General features: G+C 44.5%; 1 protein-coding gene and 1 long non-coding RNA gene across 2 annotated transcripts in view; both read left to right on the top strand.

The window, feature by feature from the left end:
• The window catches only part of LOC130525977 (uncharacterized), a 242,442-nt gene that overhangs the window by 151,249 nt on the left and 69,465 nt on the right, over positions 1-21,728 (top strand). The window contains 4 exon segments of the mRNA XM_057033300.1: positions 9,090-9,263; positions 9,463-9,636; positions 17,731-17,904; positions 18,111-18,284. Of these exon segments, the coding sequence (XP_056889280.1) occupies positions 9,090-9,263; positions 9,463-9,636; positions 17,731-17,904; positions 18,111-18,284 (696 nt within the window).
• Positions 10,650-16,866, top strand: LOC130525984 (uncharacterized). The gene is made up of 2 exons (XR_008950630.1): positions 10,650-10,855; positions 16,699-16,866. It is a non-coding gene; the product is annotated as an uncharacterized LOC130525984 (long non-coding RNA).

The raw sequence follows: 21,728 nt of genomic DNA, 5'->3' as shown, positions 1-21,728 counted from the left end.
ATGAAAAATTCTGGAAATCATGATGGAGAGATATTTTTCTCATGGCTCAAATTCCACAGCTATTAAGTGATTAAATGGATTTAATGGTGATATTCTGGAGTCCACAATTTCAGGTGAAGTTACACTGGGGAACAATTTGAAAATATCCTGTTGAAATTATTCTAAATTATTCTGATTAAAAATAAAATTGGCACACTGATTCCAAAATTACAGTCATTCCCCCCCCAGCCCGTCAAGTTTTGAAAGCTTCTCCTCCAGATCAGCAAATTTCCCCAAATGAGCTGGAGTCAGACTGGCCAGCTGATGACAACTGGATCAGCTCCGTTGGTGCCGTCACCATTAAGAGGTGTGTGCAGCCCCCAAAAGGTCAGTACTGTCAATATCCTATAGGGACACTTTGAACCAGAGGGGATCCTATAGATCAGGGGTAGGCAACCTGCGGCTCCTTATAGTGGCTCCCGATGGCCATGACAAAAAAACATTGAATGTTTTTTTTTCTTTTTTTCTTTTATTATGGTCATTATGTGTTCATTTTGTTGCACAATTCCCCTAGAGTTTTAGTTGATACCATCTAAATAAAGTTTTTTAATTATTTTTTTTATAATTTGTCACTTTAAATATATGTCACATCAACGTCAGCAGCCGTCGCCTTCACTTGCTGGTGGTACCACGGCGGGAACCCCTACCACTGTAAGCATGAAAAGAGCCCAAAAAAGAAAAAATTCGGAAGAAAATAGAGAGTTTAATGCAGCGTGGACATCTGCTTTTGCATTCACCGCCAATGACGCTGGCTTACCTGCGTGCTTGATATGTGGCGAGAAACTATCAAACAACAAAAAAAGTAACGTTGAAAGACATTTTCAAAGCAAGCATTTAGCATTTGCTGAAAAATACCCAACCGAAGATGAGCGCCAGAGAGCAATTTCGGAATTGCAACGACAAGCTGAAGAGAGAAAACTATCTTTCAAAAAATGGATCAGCTCTCCACAGTCAACTACAGCTGCTAGTTTTTTGGCAGCTCAGGAGATCGTGAAGAGGGGTAAGCCGTTCACAGACGGAGAATACATAAAAGAAACGTTTATTCAAATATCAGAGCATCTATTCTCCGATTTTAAAAACAAAAATGAAATTGTTCAGAAAATTAAAGACATGCCTCTCTCTGCAAAGACTGTTAAGGACAGGACCATTAAAATGGCAGCAAATATCAGTAGTAAGCAAATTGATGATATTAATTCAGCTCAAGCATTTTCAATTGCCTGTGATGAGTCAAGTGATGTAAACGATATTGAGCAGATAGCACTGTTATGCAGGTACGCCAATGCTAATGGGCCGCAGGAAGAACTGATTGAACTCATACCGCTTAAGGGCCAAACTCGGGGGCAGGACATTTGTGATGCTGTTGTGAGTTGTCTAAAAGATAAAGGGATAAACACCACTCACCTAGTGTCGGTATCTACTGACGGGGCGCCAAGTATGAGAGGAGCACAGAAGGGCTTTGTGAATTTACTTCAAAAGTCACTGGGCCGAGATCTGATGACTTTTCACAGCATTATCCACCAAGAAGCACTTTGCACACAAACATTTCCCCCTGAATGTGTGGAAGTAATGAACCTTGTTATTAAGATAGTGAACAAAATAATTGCAAATGGGTTAAGCCACCGACAGTTTTGTTCGTTGTTAGAAGAAGTCGAAAACACGTATTCAAATCTCCTGCTGCACAACAGAGTCCGGTGGCTGTCCAGGGGGGAGGTGCTGAAACGCTTCGCTGCCTGTCTGGAGCACGTAAAAACCTTCTTGGGAAATAAAGGCCTTGGGTATCCTGAACTGGAAGACCCATCTTGGCTGGAAAAGTTTTACTTCATGGTGGACATGACAAGTTACTTGAACATGCTGAATAAAAATCTCCAAGGACAGGGAAGCACGGCACTGCACATGCTGGAGGAGATTTTGGCATTTGAGCGCAAGATGACAGTGTTCGCCAGAGATGTACAAAATGGCACGCTCTCTCACTTCCCCTCCCTAAGAGAGTTCAAAGAAGCAAACAATCACATAAATTGTGATTATTTCCACCGTGCCATTACTGCAATGCAAGCTGCATTTGAAAAAAGGTTCAGTGAGTTCAGAAAGGATAAACAGACTCTCTCTTTCCCTGTCGCACCACTGAACAGCGACCCATCCCTGCTGAACACATCCGCATTCACAGGAGTAAGTAAGCCTGATCTAGAAATTGAACTGGCCGATATTGCGGATAAAGTTTTGTGGGTTAACAAGTTTAAATCCCTGTCAGCGGATCTTGAAGAAGTCGTCCGTCAGAGGGCTACTCTCGCTAAAGAGCACAAATGGAGTGATATGGAAAAACTACCCCAACCCGACAAACTTATTTTTGCAACATGGAATGCCATTCCCGACACCTATATCAACATGAAAAGGTGTGCATTTGGAGTCCTATCCATCTTTGGCTCAACTTACTTATGCGAGCAAGTTTTCTCAAGCATGAACATTATAAAGTCCAAATACCGCTCCCGCTTCACCAGCGAGACTCTACAGTCCTGCGTGAAGATGAAAGTCACATCTTACAGCGCCGACATAGGGAAGATCTGCAGGGAAATGCAGACACAGAAATCTCACTAAACAGGTAAGAGGAACATAATTTAATAAGCTATTTTTCAAAAAAAATCCTCATACTCAGAACTGATGTAGTTTTTTTTGTATTTTAAGGTGCGTCCATTGATCACTGGCTGGCTGCCAACAAACCCGAAGAGGACGGGAGAACGCATGGGTTACTACTATTAAACATATGTATATATACATATATATATTAAAGTGGGCTTGTTTGTTGTATTCACTGGTTTCAACTGTTAAAATTTAAATAAAGATTAAAACTTAGAAGTTTATAAACTCTGTAATTTTTTGCGGCTCCAGACACATTTTTTTGGGAGGGGGGTGGGCAAAGTGGCTCTTTTGATAAAAAAGGTTGCCGACCCCTGCTATAGATCAAAAAGTTGACCCAGTTTGATTCCGCACCCAAAAACGAACATCTGTCAGACGAACTCCAGTTGTTTCCCAGTATTTCAGTTAAAACGTGGACCAAATTGTTCTGAAGAGAGGCGCTTGTGCTGGATATGACGCGATCCAACCAGGAACACGGGACGTGTAGAGGAAGAAGAAGGGAAAGTCAAAGTTCTCAACTTCGGGCTCCATCTCTAGTGACCGAGCCCTGATGGAAAACCTCTAATATTCAGGTAGCATTTGGTTCTTTCACTGCTGTCGTCTCGAATCAATGTTCCGCTGCGAGATGCAGCTTAATAAGCTGCGTGTGCGCAATGAGCGTGCGCGTGTTTCGGACGCACATTGCGGCTGGTCGACGGGAATGTTGTGACGGATGATCAAACTTTGTACCGTGTTTCCTCTAACTGCGTTTTCCGCTAACCCTGAGCCAACATTTTAGAGGTTGAGGAAGCACATTTTAATACTCACAATAAGTCGACAATATTATTTGCAGTTAGTGGAAAAATCCACGGAAAGAGGGACACAAACGCGGAAGTTGTAGCCTCCTCTCTTTGTCCCTCCACCAGGGGGACAATCAATCCTTTATTTAAAAAAGGAGAGTATGTAAAGAGGGAGAGATCAAGGCATTCCATTTTATTGTTTTAACAACTGGTTCTTTGTGGAATATGAATTTGTTATTATGGATTTATGAAATTTGTTCTGTTTTGAATGAAGCAGTCCAGAAAACTAAGCCCATAGTGTTTTCATATTTTTGGTCCTGTTTGGTCAGATCAGATTAGTCTGAGCAGAATTGGGTGTTTTTTGCCCTTTGCTGTGTGTCATCTATTCTATTCAGCATGTTGGGTTGCTTGACTTCTGTTGGGTCGTGGCAACTTGATGCATCACTTCTGAGATATTGACACACCTTTTTCCTGAGGCTGGCTCCAATGCTGCCAACACACCTGGCCATGGATATGGTGGGACTTCTGTGATGAGTGGGGTCAGAGGTGGTGGACAAGCTCTGCTCCAAAACAAGCTTGCTAGATATGTTTGGGATCTCCTCCGCCACAACCACCAGCTGCAACTAGTAGCTGTGCACGCCATGCAGAGTTTTGACCTCTAGGTCAGGCTACAGATGTTTTTTCCAGCACCATCATGTGTTCGTGAGAAACATGATGCGCCTGATCAAAAAAAGCTGCTTGTAATCTGACAGACGAGCCATGATGAGATGTCAAGGTGCGTTGTTGAAAATGAAGATCCTCTTCTTGGAATCCTGTCTGAGATGACAGAAGATGATGCTGCATTTGACCCACTTTGATGATGTGATGACGTATTTCTGTTTAGTTTTGAATGCATTCTCATCTTATTTGTTGAATTTAATGTTGAGAACTGACATCTTGAAAGAATTTAGGTTTTCTTGTAAACCATAACCAGATAAAAAATGATTTAATTTGTATTTGTATGCGTCCGTCTAATGCCACCGCACCTTTTGAAACACCCAGGAGAAACATTTTTTCCACAACTATTTTATGTTTAACATGGTGTAAACTTTTAAGATGTCCCAAAACTTTTTTCCAATATATATGTGGCCTGTATGATGTACAGGGTGACATCATTTATAGATTTTGATGTGAATGAGCCGACAATACGTCATTGGACAGACCTCTGCTTGTCTTCATGCTGAGAATCATGTTCTTTAATCTTCTTTTCTGTGTCAGCAGACTGTTCCTGCTTAACCGTTTAGACTCACATTTAAAAATGAGCGAATGTGTGATGGAAGAGAGGAGAGAGAGCAAGTCCGTAGTGCCCAGCTGTGTGTCCATGAAGAGTGACATGTCCAAAGACCGCCCTTTCAACTTTGGTATCAGACCTCAAGGCTCACCTTTAAAGTAAGGTTTTCTGAACCACATAACTCTGCCTTAGAACATTTCACAACCATACAAAACATCATTTTGTGGGTATGAGCCTCCACTATGTGAAAAATGAAATTCATCAGCTCTTTAAAATGAAACGGTGCACAGTCCTTTCACCATGTTGGCCTGTGGAAAACCAGTGTTGTCGGCCCGATGGACCAGCGTCCCCGTCGTTGCAGGACCACCGTTGGCCACCAGTTGGGTTTTGGGATCAAAGTGGGGGCGTTTCCTGTATCCGGTTCTCCTCACGGATCCATGACTACAACATGTTGCTGCAAGTGCAGAGACGTTTGCTCTGGAAAGAACTTTAGAGCACATTCAGTGCTGCAGGATGAGGGGCTGGAAAAGGTGCCAGTTCTTTTCTCACTGCAGGGAACAGTTAAAAAAAGCAGCTTAAACTCTGAAAACATGAAAATTATACAGAGACATCATTGATTTATTGATTCAGTTGTTATCCAGAATGGATTAGAAATGTTCCTGTTTGATAAAAATGCAGTGAATTGGGATTATTTAACTACAACCTCTACAGATTATTTACCTTCATCACAGTCTCATCACTATTTCTGATGTTTCCTCAGGATGGACGAGGACAGAGCAGAGTCCACAGTGCCCAGCTGTGTGTCCATGAAGAGTGACATGTCCAAAGATGGAGCAATAGACTTCAGAAGTTCAGTCCAAATGTAAGAAAACTAAAGTGTGATGATGTGTTTGTGGCAGCTGTTAGTCACATTAACAGCAGCAGGTTGTGAGTTTATTATTGGAGATGTTTAACACTTAAACCTCAGACAGTCATATAGTTACAGACTTAATGTGAATATTGTTGATTAGAAACAAGAATCAGGATTAAACTGAAAGATGAATTCAGACATAAATGCTGGAACAATATTGAGTCTTGATCAGGTTCTTTCATCCTATAAATCAAAGGACTAATAGAGATGTGTTTCATAGTGAGAGGGGGGAGCACATCCTATCAAACTGGGACCAGGCAGCTCCACCAGGAGAGTCCTCTTGTTCACAATCTGGAAGCAGATCTGGAGATGCTGAAATGAAGCCCAAACAAAGTAAAACTGTTCAATATGAGATTTAATTTGTGATGTCATGAATTTGTAGTTGTGTTGATGATTTATTATAGATGGAAATCATTGGTTTACTTGTTTTCAGGAAGTGATCTGCAGGAGGTGATAGAAGGTCATAAGATGAGTCTGAAGAGAAGATGTGAACATGTGACTGAAGGAACTCATGAAGCAGGAAGTGGAACCCTGCTGAACAAGATCTACACTGAGCTCTACATCACTGAGGGATAAAGTGAGGAGGTGGACACACAACATGAGGTGAGACAGCTTGAGAGAACCTCCAAGAAGAACATCCAGGACACTCCAATCAAGTGCCAGGACATCTTCAAAGTCTTATCTGAGCAACAGAGACACATCAGAGTGGTTCTGACCAACGGTGTCGCCGGCGTTGGAAAAACCTTCTCAGTGCAGAAGTTCAGTCTGGACTGGGCAGAAGGTTTGGAGAACCAAGACATCAGTCTGGTGCTTCCGCTCTCATGCAGGGAGCTGAACTTGATCAGAGATGAGCAGCACAGTCTTCTCTCACTGCTTCATGTTTTCCATCCAACATTACAGAAGATCAGAGCACTGTCTGGAAACTTCTGTTCATCTTTGATGGCCTGGATGAAAGCAGATTTTTACTGGGTTTCAACAAGCATCAGCTCATCTCTGATGTCACACAAGTATCGTCCGTTGAGGTGCTCCTGGTGAACCTCATCCAGGGGAACCTGCTTCCCTCAGCTCTCATCTGGATCACCTCCAGACCTGCAGCAGCCTATCAGATTCCTCCCTCGTGTGTTGACAGGATCACAGAAGTACGAGGCTTCACTGACTCCCAGAAGGAGGAGTACTTCAGGAGGAGGTTCAGTGATGAAGATCTGTCCAAGAGAATCATCTCACACATCAAGGCCTCCAGGAGCCTCCACATCATGTGTCTGATCCCAGTTTTCTGCTGGATCACTGCTATAGTTCTGGAGGACATGATGACCAGAGACCAGAGAGGAGAGCTGCCCCAAACCCTGACTGACCTCTACTCACACTTCCTGAGGGTTCAGATAAAGAGGAAGAAGCAGAAGTATGGAGGAGAGCAGAGACCAGGGAAACTGACTGAGGCTGATAAAGAACTCCTTCTGAAGTTGGGTCGGCTGGCATTTGAACATCTGGAGAAAGGAAACATCATGTTGTACTCAGAAGACCTGGAGCGATGTGGACTGGACGTCTCCGAGGTGTCGGTGTACTCAGGAGTTTGTACAGAGATCTTCAAGAGAGAGAGTGTGATCTTCCAGAAATCAGTCTACTGCTTTGTTCATCTGAGCATTCAGGAGTTTCTGGCTGCCGTCTACATGTTCCACCGTTACACCAGGAAAGACACAGCGGTTATAAATCAGTTCCTAAAATATTCTGAACCAAACCCCTTTTCCTGGTTTGTTGGGTTGTTTAATAACGATCCAGCCAAATCTCTTGGTGACTTCCTCAGGAGAGAACTAATGAAATCTTTTGAAAGTAAAAATGGCCACCTGGACTTGTTTGTTCGCTTCCTTCATGGTCTCTCTCTGGAGTCCAATCAGAGGATCTTGGGAGGACTGTTGGATCAGAGGAACAGCCACCCAGAAACCATCCAGAAGGTCCTCAACAACCTGAAGGAGGTGAACAGTGATAAAATCTCCCCAGACAGAAGCATCAACATCTTCCACTGTCTGATGGAGATGAAGGATCAGTCAGTCCATCAGGAGATCCAAGAGTTCCTGAAGTCAGAGAAGAAATCATTGAGGAGACTGTCAGCGATCCACTGTTCAGCTCTGGCCTACCTGCTGCAGATGTCAGAGGAGGTTCTGGATGAGCTGAACCTGCGGCAGTACAAAACCTCAGAGGAGGGACGACGTCGCCTGATTCCAGCTGTGAGGAACTGCAGGAAGGCCGTGTAAGTAAAGATTTTTGGGGCCGGACATCGGCGTTTAAATCAAGCGAGTGGATCATGTCAGGTAGCAATACCCCCTCCAGTGGTCATTCCTTCAATTCTTTATCTCCATTGCAGCGTCCATAAATTAAAAAAGAAAAACAATTCATCCAGAAATGTTCAACACTGGCTGGATATAAGTTCAAAGGTCAATCCAGACAAACCAACATAAGGCAGGAATAATAGGAGCCACAAGTTAACTGACTATCATGAAATTACTGTCATGTCATTAAATCACTTTTGTTTGTTTGTATACATCGTATTCAAACAACAGAAAAACACATTTTAACTAATGACACGTGACTATTTTGCTTCATTTGTTCAACGTAAAAACAGCCGGCCTCGTTGGTTTAAATGGGTGTTTTAGGTCTTTGTGGCGGTTCCGTTTGGAGCCTTTATGTGACCCACAAAGTTGTTCGACCCTTTCCACACCCGTTAGGTGGCAACTTCATCACTAGCAACAAAAGGTGCAGTGAAAATGATTTGAAGGGAAACAGGCAGATAGAACAGAAGCTGAGGGCAATCGATGCAACCAGAGACTCTGATGTCATCGATCAAATCGCTGAATTAAGACTTGACGCACCATCGTACAAATTGGATGAAATGCAAAATATCCAAAGAGCCGATAGACAGATAAAAAGATGCACGTTTCTTTAAACCATTTGCTATAATCATTTTAAATATTGAGTAATTATGAGCTGTTCTAAAATAAGACAAATGTTGAGAATAATTCAGTTGCATTTCAGATCTGATGGTCGTTCAAACTGTTGCTCTACGGTGTTGAATTTAGGTTTTCCAGGAAATGAGCTACATTTGTGTTGAGGTAGATTCTCAGATAAGTTGATTAGAAATCCCAAAGTTTGACTCACTATTTTTGTTTCATACACAACAGACTGTCTGGTAGTTTTCTTTCAACGAGTCATTGGGAAGTTGTGGCCTCAGCAATGACGTCAAACCCTTCTCATCTACGGGAGCTGAGCTTAAGCAAGAACCTTAACCTGACAGATGCCGACGTGAAGTTACTGTCTTCTGCAATGATGCATCCAAACTGCAGACTGGAGACGCTCAGGTCAGGAGGCCTCTGTTGGTCTTTTCTAAATTTCTTTACATTTTCTGCTTTTCTCTTCATTTTCAGATTTAGAAATGTGTTTTTATTTGCCCCATTTATTCCTTATCCAGACTGAGTGGCTGCAGTTTATCAGAGATCAGCTGTGACTCTCTGGCCTCGGCGCTGAGGTCCAATCCCTCCCATCTGAGGGTTCTGGACCTGAGCGCCAACACGTTGCAGGATTCAGGAGTGAAGCGGCTCTGTTCTGGACTGGAGAGTCCAAACTGTAAACTGGAGACGCTCGGGTCAGTCTTCATTTTTCTACCTATATACCAGCTGCTAAGATGGTGAAGTGAGGCTGTTCTCAACACTGCTGTGATGCACCACATTAAAAAATTCCTTGTAATATCGTGAATTCAGGTCTGACCCAACTAAGAACTAACGTAGGTTTAGTACTGACGCAGATAACAGTGTTTTTATTTGCCCCATTTATTCCTGATCCAGACTGAGTGGCTGCAGTTTATCAGAGATCAGCTGTGACTCTCTGGCCTCGGCGCTGAGGTCCAATCCCTCCCATCTGAGGGTTCTGGACCTGAGTCAGAACCAGCTGAAGGATCCAGCAGTGAAGCTGCTCTGTGGTTTTCTCCAGGATCCTCTCTGTGAGCTGGAGACTCTCAGGTCAGTCAGAGATGATCCAGTACTTTCCCAGGTGTAACTTGTTAGACAATAAATGTTTCCATGTTTGATCTTTGTTATAAACGTAGTGTTACAGTTCTCAGAAAAAAGACCACACAGGACAGATTTGCAGTATTAAACTGGTTGTGGAAATCTGTCCCATGTGAGGATGGTCATCAATGACTAGGAAGGAAGTATCAGTTGTAGATTTGTCTTGTTTTATTTTAGGCTGGCCACAAAACCGCCCAAACATTCAGACCAATCAAAAATGGTTCTTCCTGTCTTTTAAAGATTAGAAGGAAAACTAGAAAACCCCAAAAGAAAGCTGCTGCAGTGTGCCATGCCCCTTCTCTCCTGAGAAAAGCCATCCCAAAAAAGAGAAAAGCCCAAGTGTGAAGTGAGCACCCTGTTAAACCTTGGTACCGAAAGCCTGCAGTCATTCTCATCTGAGGTGGCTTCATTCCAGCCAGAAGCCCAAACCTGCCTCCCTCTTAAAGGGGCAGCAGGTCAGTCCAACCACAGAAACCTTCATGAAGATCTGAAGCTTTCAGCATCCACAATTGTTGCACCTCACTTCCATTGGAGTCCAAATCAGAAGTCAACAATTCTACACAATGCAACCATTTTAAAAAGGTTTCCATCCATAAGTTTTCACAAATTTTTAGATAAATCTGTTTGTTCATCGCCTCCTTCTTTTGTAATGATCATTAAAGAAAATGACCTTATTGGAGTTTTTCTCCTCACAAATATGACTTTCTATGAACGATGCAATAAATGCAGCTTGCAATCTAAGACAATATGGAAGTATGTGTATATAATAGTAGTGGAAGTAGCTCATAAAATAATACATTTGCTCTTCTCATCGAATCTCTCTATGTTATTAAAGGAAAACCTGCTCTTAGTCAACAACATCTAAGACATCAACCAAAAATCCTAATTTTATACAATCTAATATAAAACAGTGGAGAAGACTCTTTCTGCAGAGACACTGGTGGCAGGAATGCAGAAGTATTGTGACGGCTCTGTCGTGCCTCACTGTTGTCGGGGCTGGCTGGAAGAGCAATTCCCTGGCTGACCTGCAGGGGGAGTGCCAAGCGTTTCCAGTCGACCCAGCATGTTCACCTGCTCACCTGTGGCCCATCTGCTGGGATTGGCTGCCTGACGGGACCAGGTATAAAACCTGTCTGGAGAGCGTCGAGGAGGCCCCCTCTCGTCCTCTCTGGTGTGCTGCAGTGGAGTTCGTCAGATGAGCCCGGAGCTTGTCACGGCCGCAGGAGTTTGGAGTTTCCCTCTTTGTGACTATTTGGACTTTTCTGTTTTATATTCCACTGGGTTCTTTAATAAATGTTATGTTGGGTTGAAAATCCTCATCGTTGGTCTCCCCATTTGTATGTCATGGCTACCTTGAGCCAAGTATTCGTGACATATGGGGGCTCGTCCGAAGCTGTGAAGTTGGATCGTGGTTCGTGCATGTTGGTGGGTACGCTTTGAAGGTAAAGTGGGGAGTACCCGATCATTGAGTACGGCGTGCGTAATACGCTTGGGTAGCTCATAAATCAGCTGCTTTGTTTTGGGGAAGACCGATTTTGAGATTATTGGCAAAAATCCTTAATTGAGGGGGTATAAAAAGCAAGTGAACGCTCTTGATTTGAAAGCTGACTAGGTTGAGCTTACGAGTTGTTTAAAAAGTAGCGATCTCACTGGAGAGTTCCCTGTGGCAGGCTGTAGTGCGCTTTTGCGCTGTTTGTTATTTTAGTTTGTTGTTTTTGCACTGCGGCCTGGGTGGAAGACACAATCGTGGTTTAAGGTTTCCCGCAGTCTAGGGGGCCTGATTCCATTGGTGCGCGTGTTTAAAAATTTCTGCTCTGGGGCTGAGTGCGAAGACTAGGGTTGAGTTTAGAGGGGGACGGGTTAGATACGGGGATCTCTCCGTAGCGCATCTGTAATCTCTTATTGATAGCCTGTGGTTGAATTCTTTGTTTCAGTACTTTTGTGAACGTATACATAGGCTAAACAATGAATGACTATGATACTTTTATTTCTGCTCCATCAGAAAGGTTATTGAGAGCGCTTACGAGAAACCAACTGTTTGACGTAGTAAACCATTATGGTATTGATTTGTCTATTCCCAAAAGTTCTAAGAAGGAGGAGCTGTGTGAATTTATTTTACAAGCTTTAATGGAGAGACAAATTTTGCAGGAGACAACCCAACAGGAGGCTGTAGCTCCTAAGATGACTCTGTGGGATGGCTCCGATTTAACATTTGAGCAACGCAAAGAGCTGTTGTTACTGCAGAGAGAGCAGATGATTTTGGAACACGAACAGCAAATGCGAAAACAGAAATTGGAGTTACAAGCAAGAGAAAGCGAAAGATTACTAGAGTACGAACGTTTAAAATGTCAGGAAAGAAGCAGAGAGCAGCATAGCCTGTTTCAGATGGTCAAGTTCCTTCCTAATTTCAACGAGCGTGACCCTGATGTGTTTTTTTCTCTTTTCGAACATGTTCTCGCTGATCGAGGCTGGACGGATGCTGATCAAGTGCTGCTGCTCCAAAAGGTCCTGGGAGGTAAAGGGCAGGAGGCATTCGTGGCGTTGTCTCCATCTGAGAAGCTGTCCTACCAGTGCGTAAAAGCAGCGGTACTAAAAGCGTATGAGCTGATACCAGAGCATTACCGTCAGAGATTTCGAACATGGAAAAAAACGGAGAAACAAACGCATGTTGATGTGGCAAGAGAACTTATCAGTTTATGTAATCGATGGTGTACAGCTGTGGGCGTAAAAACATTCCAGGAGCTTTTCGATCTGGTCGTTCTGGAACAGTTTAAAAACATTGTGCCTGAGCGAATCGCAACACACATAAATGAACATCAAATTAAAACTGCAGCGCAAGCGGCTGTATTAGCTGATGAGTTTGTTTTGACTCACAAATCTTTTCGGGATACGTCACAGCGCGATTGTGTGCGTCGGGAGCGCACTGAGAATGAGTTTGGTAGGCTTGATCGATCGTCTCCGGTAAAATCCGACTTTAAAAATATATCACGGCAAGTTGCTGAAACAGACAATAAGTGTCGTTATTGCTATGAAGTCGGACATTGGAAAAGGGATTGTCCTGTCCTTAACTCTCGCATTCGGAATTCCAATAGGCCTCGTTTTCCTAAGCCTGTGGGGTGCACTGGTTCTCTCCAAAGCAAGCGCGTTGCCAAGGCAGTGTTGCCCTCCGACAACCGAGAGGCTTTGGATAAAAATGATTATTCTCCATTCATCACGCAAGGCACCGTGTCTTTAGTTGGCGATACCAATAAAGTTAAAGTGAACATTTTGAGGGACACAGGCTCTGCAACAACCCTCATTCGGGAGGATGTGTTAAATTTTTCTGATGTGTCTGATACTGGTGCAAGAGTCTTAATTCGTGGCATTGACTTGCAACCATTTTCTGCTCCATTGCACAAAATGGAATTAACGTCGGGCCTGGTCAATGGAACGGTGGTGATGGCGGTGCATAAAGATCTGCCGGTGGAGGGGGTGGATATATTGTTGGGGAATAATTTGGCAGGCGGAAGAGTTTGGCCTGAGTCTCCACCACCTCCCGTTGTTAATGTGACTCCGAGTTCTTCCCTTGAATTTGATGAGTGCGCGCAAGAATTTCCTTCAGTTTTTACGAGCTGTGCGCTGACGCGCGCAAAGGCTACGATAGAAGCGGAGCGCAAACCTCCTCGAAAGGAGCCCATCGCTTTTGTGCCAGTCCTTCCGCCATCTCTACATCGTGATGACGTAGTTGCCGCGCAAAAAGAGGACTCTAGTCTCTCCGAATTGTGGGCGAGTGTTACAGGTGAAGGGAGCAGTGAGAGTGCTTACAGAGTCCAGAATGGCCTATTGCTGCGTGAGTGGTCGCCACCTGCACACCGTGATGTGGCAGGTCCGGTAATGCAGGTGGTGGTTCCAAAAAAGCTACGTGATTTGGTCTTGAAAACAGCACATGGTGATGTGGCAGGTCACTTTGGCGTAAATCAAACATATTTGCGTATTCTGGAGCATTTTTACTGGCCAAAAATTAAGCGCGATGTGTCTGCATTTATTAAGTCCTGTCATATTTGTCAGATTGCAGGCAAACCAAATGAGAAAATTAAACCTGCGCCCCTTCAGCCTATTCAACCGGTTGAGGCACCATTTCATTATTTAGTTATCGACTGTGTTGGGCCTTTGCCTCCGTCCAAATCAGGCAATGTCTATCTGTTCACTGTAATGTGCCAAACGACACGCTATCCTGCAGCGTATCCAATGAGGTCTATCACCACAAAATCCATTTTTAAAGCTTTGTCTCATTTTATTTCATATTTTGGTATACCCAAAATAGTCCAGAGTGACAGAGGTTCCAATTTCATGTCGAAGGCCTTTTCTGAGGCATTGAAAAAGTTACGGGTTAAGCATAATATAAGCAGTGCTTATCACCCCCAAAGCCAAGGCGTATTGGAGCGCTATCATGCGTCTCTCAAATCACTATTAAAAGCCTATAGCCTTGAGTTAAAGAGAGGTTGGGAAGAGGGACTCCCTTGGTTAATGCTGGCGGCGAGGGGAGTGGTCCAGGAAAGCACAGGGTTTAGTCCTAACGAACTTGTATTTGGACATAAAGTGCGTGACCAAATGTCAGTTTTGATGGGTGATTTGGATCCATCGGAACAACCAGGCGATGTGGCGGATTATGTCTCTGGGTTTCGGAGGAAATTGTTCCTAGCATGGAAGATGGCTAGTAGTAATCTCACTGCGGCGCAAAAGAAAATGAAACACAGGTTTGACAGCAAAGCTGAGATGCGTATGTTCAGTCCTGGGGATCGAGTGCTTGCTTTGCTGCCTATTCCTGGCTCGCCGTTTGAGGCGCGGTTTTCAGGTCCGTACACTATTAAGCGGAAAACGTCTGACACAGATTACCTTTTGGCTACTCCGGACCGCAGGCGTTCCACGCAACTGTGTCACGTGAACCTTCTCAAGCCCTACTATGACAGAGGTTGTGAGAAGGCAGTGGCATTAGCAGCTGAAGGGGTTCCGTCTCTTCAGGTGGCAGATGAAGATGACGTGGTTGCCCCAGATGAGGCTGTGTTATTGGGAAGGTTAGATAATTCAAGGCAACTCGCTGAATTAGACAAATCTTTGAGTCATTTGAGCAGTGAGCATAGCGAGGAAATAAAATCCCTAATTTCTGAATTTTCTTCTTTATTCACTGACAAATTGTCCTGTACTGATTTGTTGGAACACGACATTGACGTTGGAGACGCACACCCAATCCGACAGCGTTTCTATAGAGTTTCACCGGAGAAAAATAAAATATTAGAAGAAAGTGTACAGTATTTGCTCTCCAATGGCTTAGCCGAGCCTTCATTTTCCAGTTGGGCATCACCATGTCTACTTGTTCGAAAGCCCGATCTTTCTTATCGCTTCTGTACGGACTACAGAAAGGTAAATGCGGTCACTAAACCTGACTCGTTTCCCCTCCCGAGAATAGATGACTGTGTAGACCAGGTGGGGGCGGCCAGGTACGTGAGCAAATTCGATTTGATCAAGGGCTATTACCAGATAGGGTTAACACCACGCGCACAAGAAATTTCCGCATTCATAACGCCATCGGGATTATTCTCGTATAAAGTTATGGCCTTCGGACTCCGTAATGGGCCTGCGACATTCCAGAGGCTAATGAATCGTGTGGTGGCGGGGTTAAGTGGATGTGCGGTGTATCTCGACGACATAGTAGTCTTCAGCGATACGTGGGCTGAGCATCTGGTGCGCTTACGCGTGCTCTTTCAGAAGCTGGTAATGGCGAAGCTCACGATTAATTTAGCCAAGTGCGAATTCGCCCGAGCTACGGTGACATATCTTGGTAAAGTGGTGGGGCGGGGAAAGGTGCGTCCTGTTAGTGCCAAAGTCCAAGCCATCGACGCTTTCCCCTCTCCAACCACCAAAAAAGAGTTGATGCGTTTTCTGGGTATGGTGGGGTACTACAGGAATTTTTGCGTAAATTTTTCCACTGTCGTCTCTCCTCTTACGGATTTGCTTAAAGGCAATAGTAAATTTCATTGGTCTGAGGGTTGCCAGCGTGCTTTCGACAACACGAAACTGCTATTGAGCTCTGCACCTGTTCTGGCTGCGCCTAGACTTGGTGAGCCTTTCCAACTGCAGGTAGACGCGAGCCAGGTGGGGGCGGGTGCAGTGCTCATGCAAAAGGATGAGCAAACGATTGAACGTCCGGTTTGTTTCTTTTCGCGCAAATTCAACAAGCACCAGATCAATTATTCGGTTATTGAAAAAGAGGCTATTGCGCTCATTTGGGCTTTAAAGCATTTCGATGTTTATGTGGGTGGAGGTGCTCCGGTAGTTGTTTATTCGGACCACAACCCTCTTACTTTTTTGAGCTCACTTCAGAATGCCAACCAACGCCTGATGCGTTGGGCTCTGTTTTTGCAGCCGTATAATATTGAAATTAAGCACATACGGGGTGTAGATAATGTTATGGCGGATGCCTTGTCCGGGCTCCGTGTGACCCTTAATGTGATCTCTCCCCTCCCTGTCTGTCAGTCTGTCTCTCCTTAAATTGCTTTCCAGGCGCCGGAATTGCTGGATGGCAGTCTGTGATGACTTGGGTTGGGTCTGGTCTGTTCTGGGGTACAACATCTCCAGGGTCACGGTACTGTTTGACGCGTGCGTGCTACGTTTGAACGTATGAATGTTTTGATGTGTGCGGGTGTGCTGTCTGGTAGTGCGTGTGTTATGGCTGTGCGGCCTTCATCTCTCTATTATGGATTTTTGGTCCTGTGCAGTCTACTGTTTTGAGTTTTCCTGTTTTCCAGAGTCCCATGGATGTGGGCCTCTGTCTTTTGGGGGGGAGGTGTGACGGCTCTGTCGTGCCTCACTGTTGTCGGGGCTGGCTGGAAGAGCAATTCCCTGGCTGACCTGCAGGGGGAGTGCCAAGCGTTTCCAGTCGACCCAGCATGTTCACCTGCTCACCTGTGGCCCATCTGCTGGGATTGGCTGCCTGACGGGACCAGGTATAAAACCTGTCTGGAGAGCGTCGAGGAGGCCCCCTCTCGTCCTCTCTGGTGTGCTGCAGTGGAGTTCGTCAGATGAGCCCGGAGCTTGTCACGGCCGCAGGATTTTGGAGTTTCCCTCTTTGTGACTATTTGGACTTTTCTGTTTTATATTCCACTGGGTTCTTTAATAAATGTTATGTTGGGTTGAAAATCCTCATCGTTGGTCTCCCCATTTGTATGTCATGGCTACCTTGAGCCAAGTATTCGTGACAAGTATCACCTGCTCAACTTGGAAGGTGGAGCAGAAACCACCAGCTGAGAAGGTCCTCAGCGAGAGGAAGTGGTGGAGAACCATGAAACTTGCTAAGCTCCACCTCAGCTCCAGAGACGGGCTGAGCTGGAGCTGTGGCACCAGGTATCTCCCAGAAGAGCCTCCAACAAACAAGCTCTTCTCTTGGAGGAGAGGGCTTTGAATCTCAGCTCAGTGTGCTTGTCTCTAGTAGGTGGCAGCTGCACCTTTTCCTGAGGTCCTTGTTGATGCCCTGAGGGGAATTGATGCTCCTGCAATGTTTTCTGGCAGCATTGAGCTTGCAGTGGGGCAATCAAACACACTGTGGGGGGGGCTCTCTTTCCTTCTCTCATCTGGAGAACAAGTGACACCAGCTGCCAATCATTGTTGGAGAAATGTGCAGTCAGGGGAACTCTGCGTCCAGACTATAGCCACCCTTCCAGCATCCAGCAGGGTCTAAAACCTTTGATTTGGTTTCACCAGAGAGTGTAGGGATTGCAGGGTCGCTGCAGCATCGCCCACAAGCTGTCAGGAGTGGGTCGCTTTGTCCCAACTCCTGACAAGAGTTGAGTGCTATTGAGAAATGTGGTTTCACAAACTTGGGAGGTATTTTGACCTACACACACTTTACATACGGTGTAGATCTTGTCCAACCGCCCTGAAAGAACCCAAAATAGGAACATATGGCAGATAAGCCGGTGCAGGACCAGAGGTTTGTTGCTTGTAAGCTGTGTTTTGCTCTGGTACATGTTGATTTTTATTTGTCTTCTCTCAAAATAATTGTTATTTTAGCCTAAGTGGCTGCAGTTTATCAGAGACCAGCTGTGATTCTGTGGCCTCGGCTCTGAAGTCCAACCTCTCCCATCTGAGGGTTCTGGACCTGAGCTCCAACACGTTGCAGGATTCAGGAGTGAAGCGGCTCTGTTCTGGACTGGAGAGTCCAAACTGTAAACTGGAGAGGCTCAGGTCAGTCTTCATTTTTCTACCTATATACCAGCTGCTAAGATGGTGAAGTGAGGCTGTTCTCAACACTGCTGTGATGCACCACATTAAAAACATTCCTTGTAATATCGTGAATTCAGGTCTGACCCAACTAAGAACTAACGTAGGTTTAGTACTGACGCAGATAACATGCAGACCTGCACCGTATAACCTCATCCTGCATTTTTCAGATTAGAATGCTGCAGGTTATCAGAGATCAGCTGTGGCTCTCTGGCCTCGGCGCTGAGGTCCAATCCCTCCAATCTCAGAGAACTGGACCTGAGTGAGAACCAGCTGCAGGATCCAGGAGTGAAGCTGCTCTGTGGTTTTCTCCACTTTCCAAACTGCCGACTGGAAACTCTGAGGTAAACACCATTCTCAAAAATGTCCATTATTCCATCCGAGGGTCCTCACACTTTCTGAGTGTGTGTGTTGTGCCCAGTTCCTTCAGGAGGGAGGGCCACACGGGGACCACTTATTCATGATAAATTGATTTAAGGACAATGAAAAAGCCGACAGATGGTAACCAAAATTAGACAAAACTACGTGAGAGTGCCTGGTAGACACCAGCCAACGAGGAGGGAGATGGTGAGGGAGACAGGAAGTCATCTAAGACAGGTTGTGCCTTTAAAGATGAGCCACAGGTGAGATGGATCTCCATGATGAGATGGGAGGGAAAGAGGTGGGAGAACCTGGGAAGAGTGAGGGCCAGAACAATATATATTCTCCTTTGGAACAGAGCAAACCTGAGAGGTTGGAATTGTGGTAATTACATATTACTATCATTTTTTAACCTGTAACTAAATTAATATTTACAGATCATGCCTTTGATTAACGTTTCAGATTAATACTGGTTTCACTTATAACCTTATAAAAGTTTCCCTTCTGTATTTAGATTAAGGCGCTGCAGCTTATCAGAGATCAGCTGTGGCTCTCTGGCCCTGGCGCTGAGGTCCAATCCCTCCCATCTCAGAGAACTGGACCTGAGTCAGAACCAGCTGCAGGATTCAGGAGTGAAGCTGCTGTCTGATCTCGTAGAGAATCCACACTATGGGCTGGAGACCTGCTGCATCACTCACTGACCACTGGTGAAGAGCATCTGTGGAAACATCTGCCGTCTACTCCCTCCATAGATGAAAAATTCAGTTTTTAAAAAGCGCTGGTGGACTTTCAGGAGATCAGTCGATGGTCGACAAAGCAGAAGCAGCTTCGCCTTGAAGTTAAATTAGTTCCTGGTATCACACAAGCATCTTTACAAAGTTCTAAATGGCTCCTCGGCCACTCTTATAAGCATGGAAACATTCTCTTAATTGTCTCTTCAAATGTCTGTATTATACATTACTATTTTACATCATGCCTTCAGAATCTTTAGGGTTTAGTATTTCCTGTCTCTGACATGGAGCATTGGAATATTTCAGCTGCAGCCAGCAAAAACCCATCAGAATGACGGCTATCGGTGGGAACCGCAGGTCATTTGACTTTAGTCAGTCTGTTCAATGTTATAGGATTTATTGCAATCTAATAAAAACTATGAATAAACGTGGGAAATAGGAAATAAGAAGTAGCAAAATGACCAAATAAATCTCCCATGAATACTGTAAATTTAAAGATGAGAACCTGCTGCACTGTGCCGTGCCCCTTCTCTATTGAGAAAAGCCCAAGTGTGTCCTTCAGTCACCTCAGACATTCAGCCAGCTTTTAATACCTTTGTTCAAGCCCAGAACGCACTGGATTATTCCCACTGAAGATGGAAAAGCAGCTGGAAAACATGAGTTATTGTTAACTGTACTGGTGTATGACTATAGCGCATTACTGGACCACTATAAACTTGTTGTTTGTGGTTTTTCTTTCTTTGTGGAGATTAACACGTTAAAAATAAATTTCAGTGGTTCAGCAGTTGATCTTGTTTTCTTATTTGACCTATACGAGACAATTTCACAAAGCTAAACATACATTTTTACAGAATAGTTTTATCCTTCCGATTACCAGCACCAGCTATTCAAAATATATAATGTAGTGGGTTTTAAAATGAACTGAATGATGTCTGCCTTGTCTCTCCTCTACCTGTCCTCCCCCTTCTCCTCCTCTCTCCCTACCCACCCCCCCCATCAGCAGGAAGGTCCCCCCCCCCCCCATATGAGCCTGGTCCTGCTCAAGGTTTCTTCCTGTTAAAGGGGAGATTTTCCTGTTGATTGTTAGGGATCAGGCCCTGGGATTCTGCATAGCACCAAGTTTGACTACAACAGACATTACAAATAAAGATGATTGATTTGATTTAAAAACAAAAGAAATGACCAAATAAATCATAAAATAAAAGGGGCACGGCACAGTGCAGCAGGTTCTGCCTTGTCTCTCCTCTACCTGTCCTCCCCCTTCTCCTCCTCTCTCCCTACCCACCCCCCCCCCCCATCAGCAGGAAGGTCCCCCCCCCCCCCCATATGAGCCTGGTCCTGCTCAAGGTTTCTTCCTGTTAAAGGGGAGATTTTCCTGTTGATTGTTAGGGATCAGGCCCTGGGATTCTGCATAGCACCAAGTTTGACTACAACAGACATTACAAATAAAGATGATTTGATTTGATTTAAAAACAAAAGAACTGCGCCTGAAAATGAAGCAGAAGCAATAAAAACCCAACACCAGCGAAGCTTTCGAAGAATCTCAGATATTGATGAAACATTCTGGAAATCATGATGGAGAGATATTTTTCTCATGGCTCAAATTCCACAGCTATTAAGTGATTAAATGGATTTAATGGTGATATTCTGGAGTCCACAATTTCAGGTGAAGTTACACTGGGGAACAATCTGAAAATATCCTGTTGAAATTATTCTAAATTATTCTGATTAAAAATAAAATTGGCACGCTGATTCCAAAATTACAGTCATTTTCCCCCCAGCCCGTCAAGTTTTGAAAGCTTCTCCTCCAGATCAGCAGATTTCCCCTAATGAGCTGGAGTCAGACTGGCCAGCTGATGACAACTGGATCAGCTCCGTTGGTGCCGTCACCATTAAGAGGTGTGTGCAGCCCCCAAAAGGTCAGTACTGCCAATATCCTATAGGGACACTTTGAACCAGAGGGGATCCTATAGATCAAAAAGTTGACCCAGTTTGATTCCGCAGCCAAAAACGAACATCTGTCAGACGAACTCCAGTTGTTTCCCAGTATTTCAGTTAAAACGTGGACCAAATTGTTCTGAAGAGAGGCGCTTGTGCTGGATATGACGCGATCCAACCACAAACACGTGACGTGTAGAGGAAGAAGAAGCGAAAATCAAAGTTCTCAACTTCGGGCTCCATCTCGACTGAACGAGCCCTGATGGAAAACCTCTAATATTCAGGTAGCATTTGGTTCTTTCACTGCTGTCGTCTCGAATCAATGTTCCGCTGCGAGATGCGGCTTAATAATCTGCGTGTTCGCAATGAGCGTGCGCGTGTTTCGGACGCACATTGCGGCTGGTCGACGGGAATGTTGTGACGGATGATCAAACTTTGTACCGTGTTTCCTCTAACTGCGTTTTCCGCTAACCCTGAGCCAACATTTTAGAGGTTGAGGAAGCACATTTTAACACTCACAATAAGTCGACAATATTATTTGCAGTTAGTGGAAAAATCCACGGAAAGAGGGACACAAACGCGGAAGTTGTAGCCTCCTCTCTTTGTCCCTCCACCAGGGGGACAATCAATCCTTTATTTAAAAAAGGAGAGTATGTAAAGAGGGAGAGATCAAGGCATTCCATTTTATTGTTTTAACAACTGGTTCTTTGTGGAATATGAATTTGTTATTATGGATTTTTAAAATTTGTTCTGTTTTGA

The sequence above is a fragment of the Takifugu flavidus genome, chromosome 5, assembly GCF_003711565.1.
Source record: "Takifugu flavidus isolate HTHZ2018 chromosome 5, ASM371156v2, whole genome shotgun sequence".
In the NCBI taxonomy this organism is placed as follows: Eukaryota; Metazoa; Chordata; class Actinopteri; order Tetraodontiformes; family Tetraodontidae; genus Takifugu; species Takifugu flavidus.
This window is presented reverse-complemented; position numbering and strand designations above follow the sequence as displayed.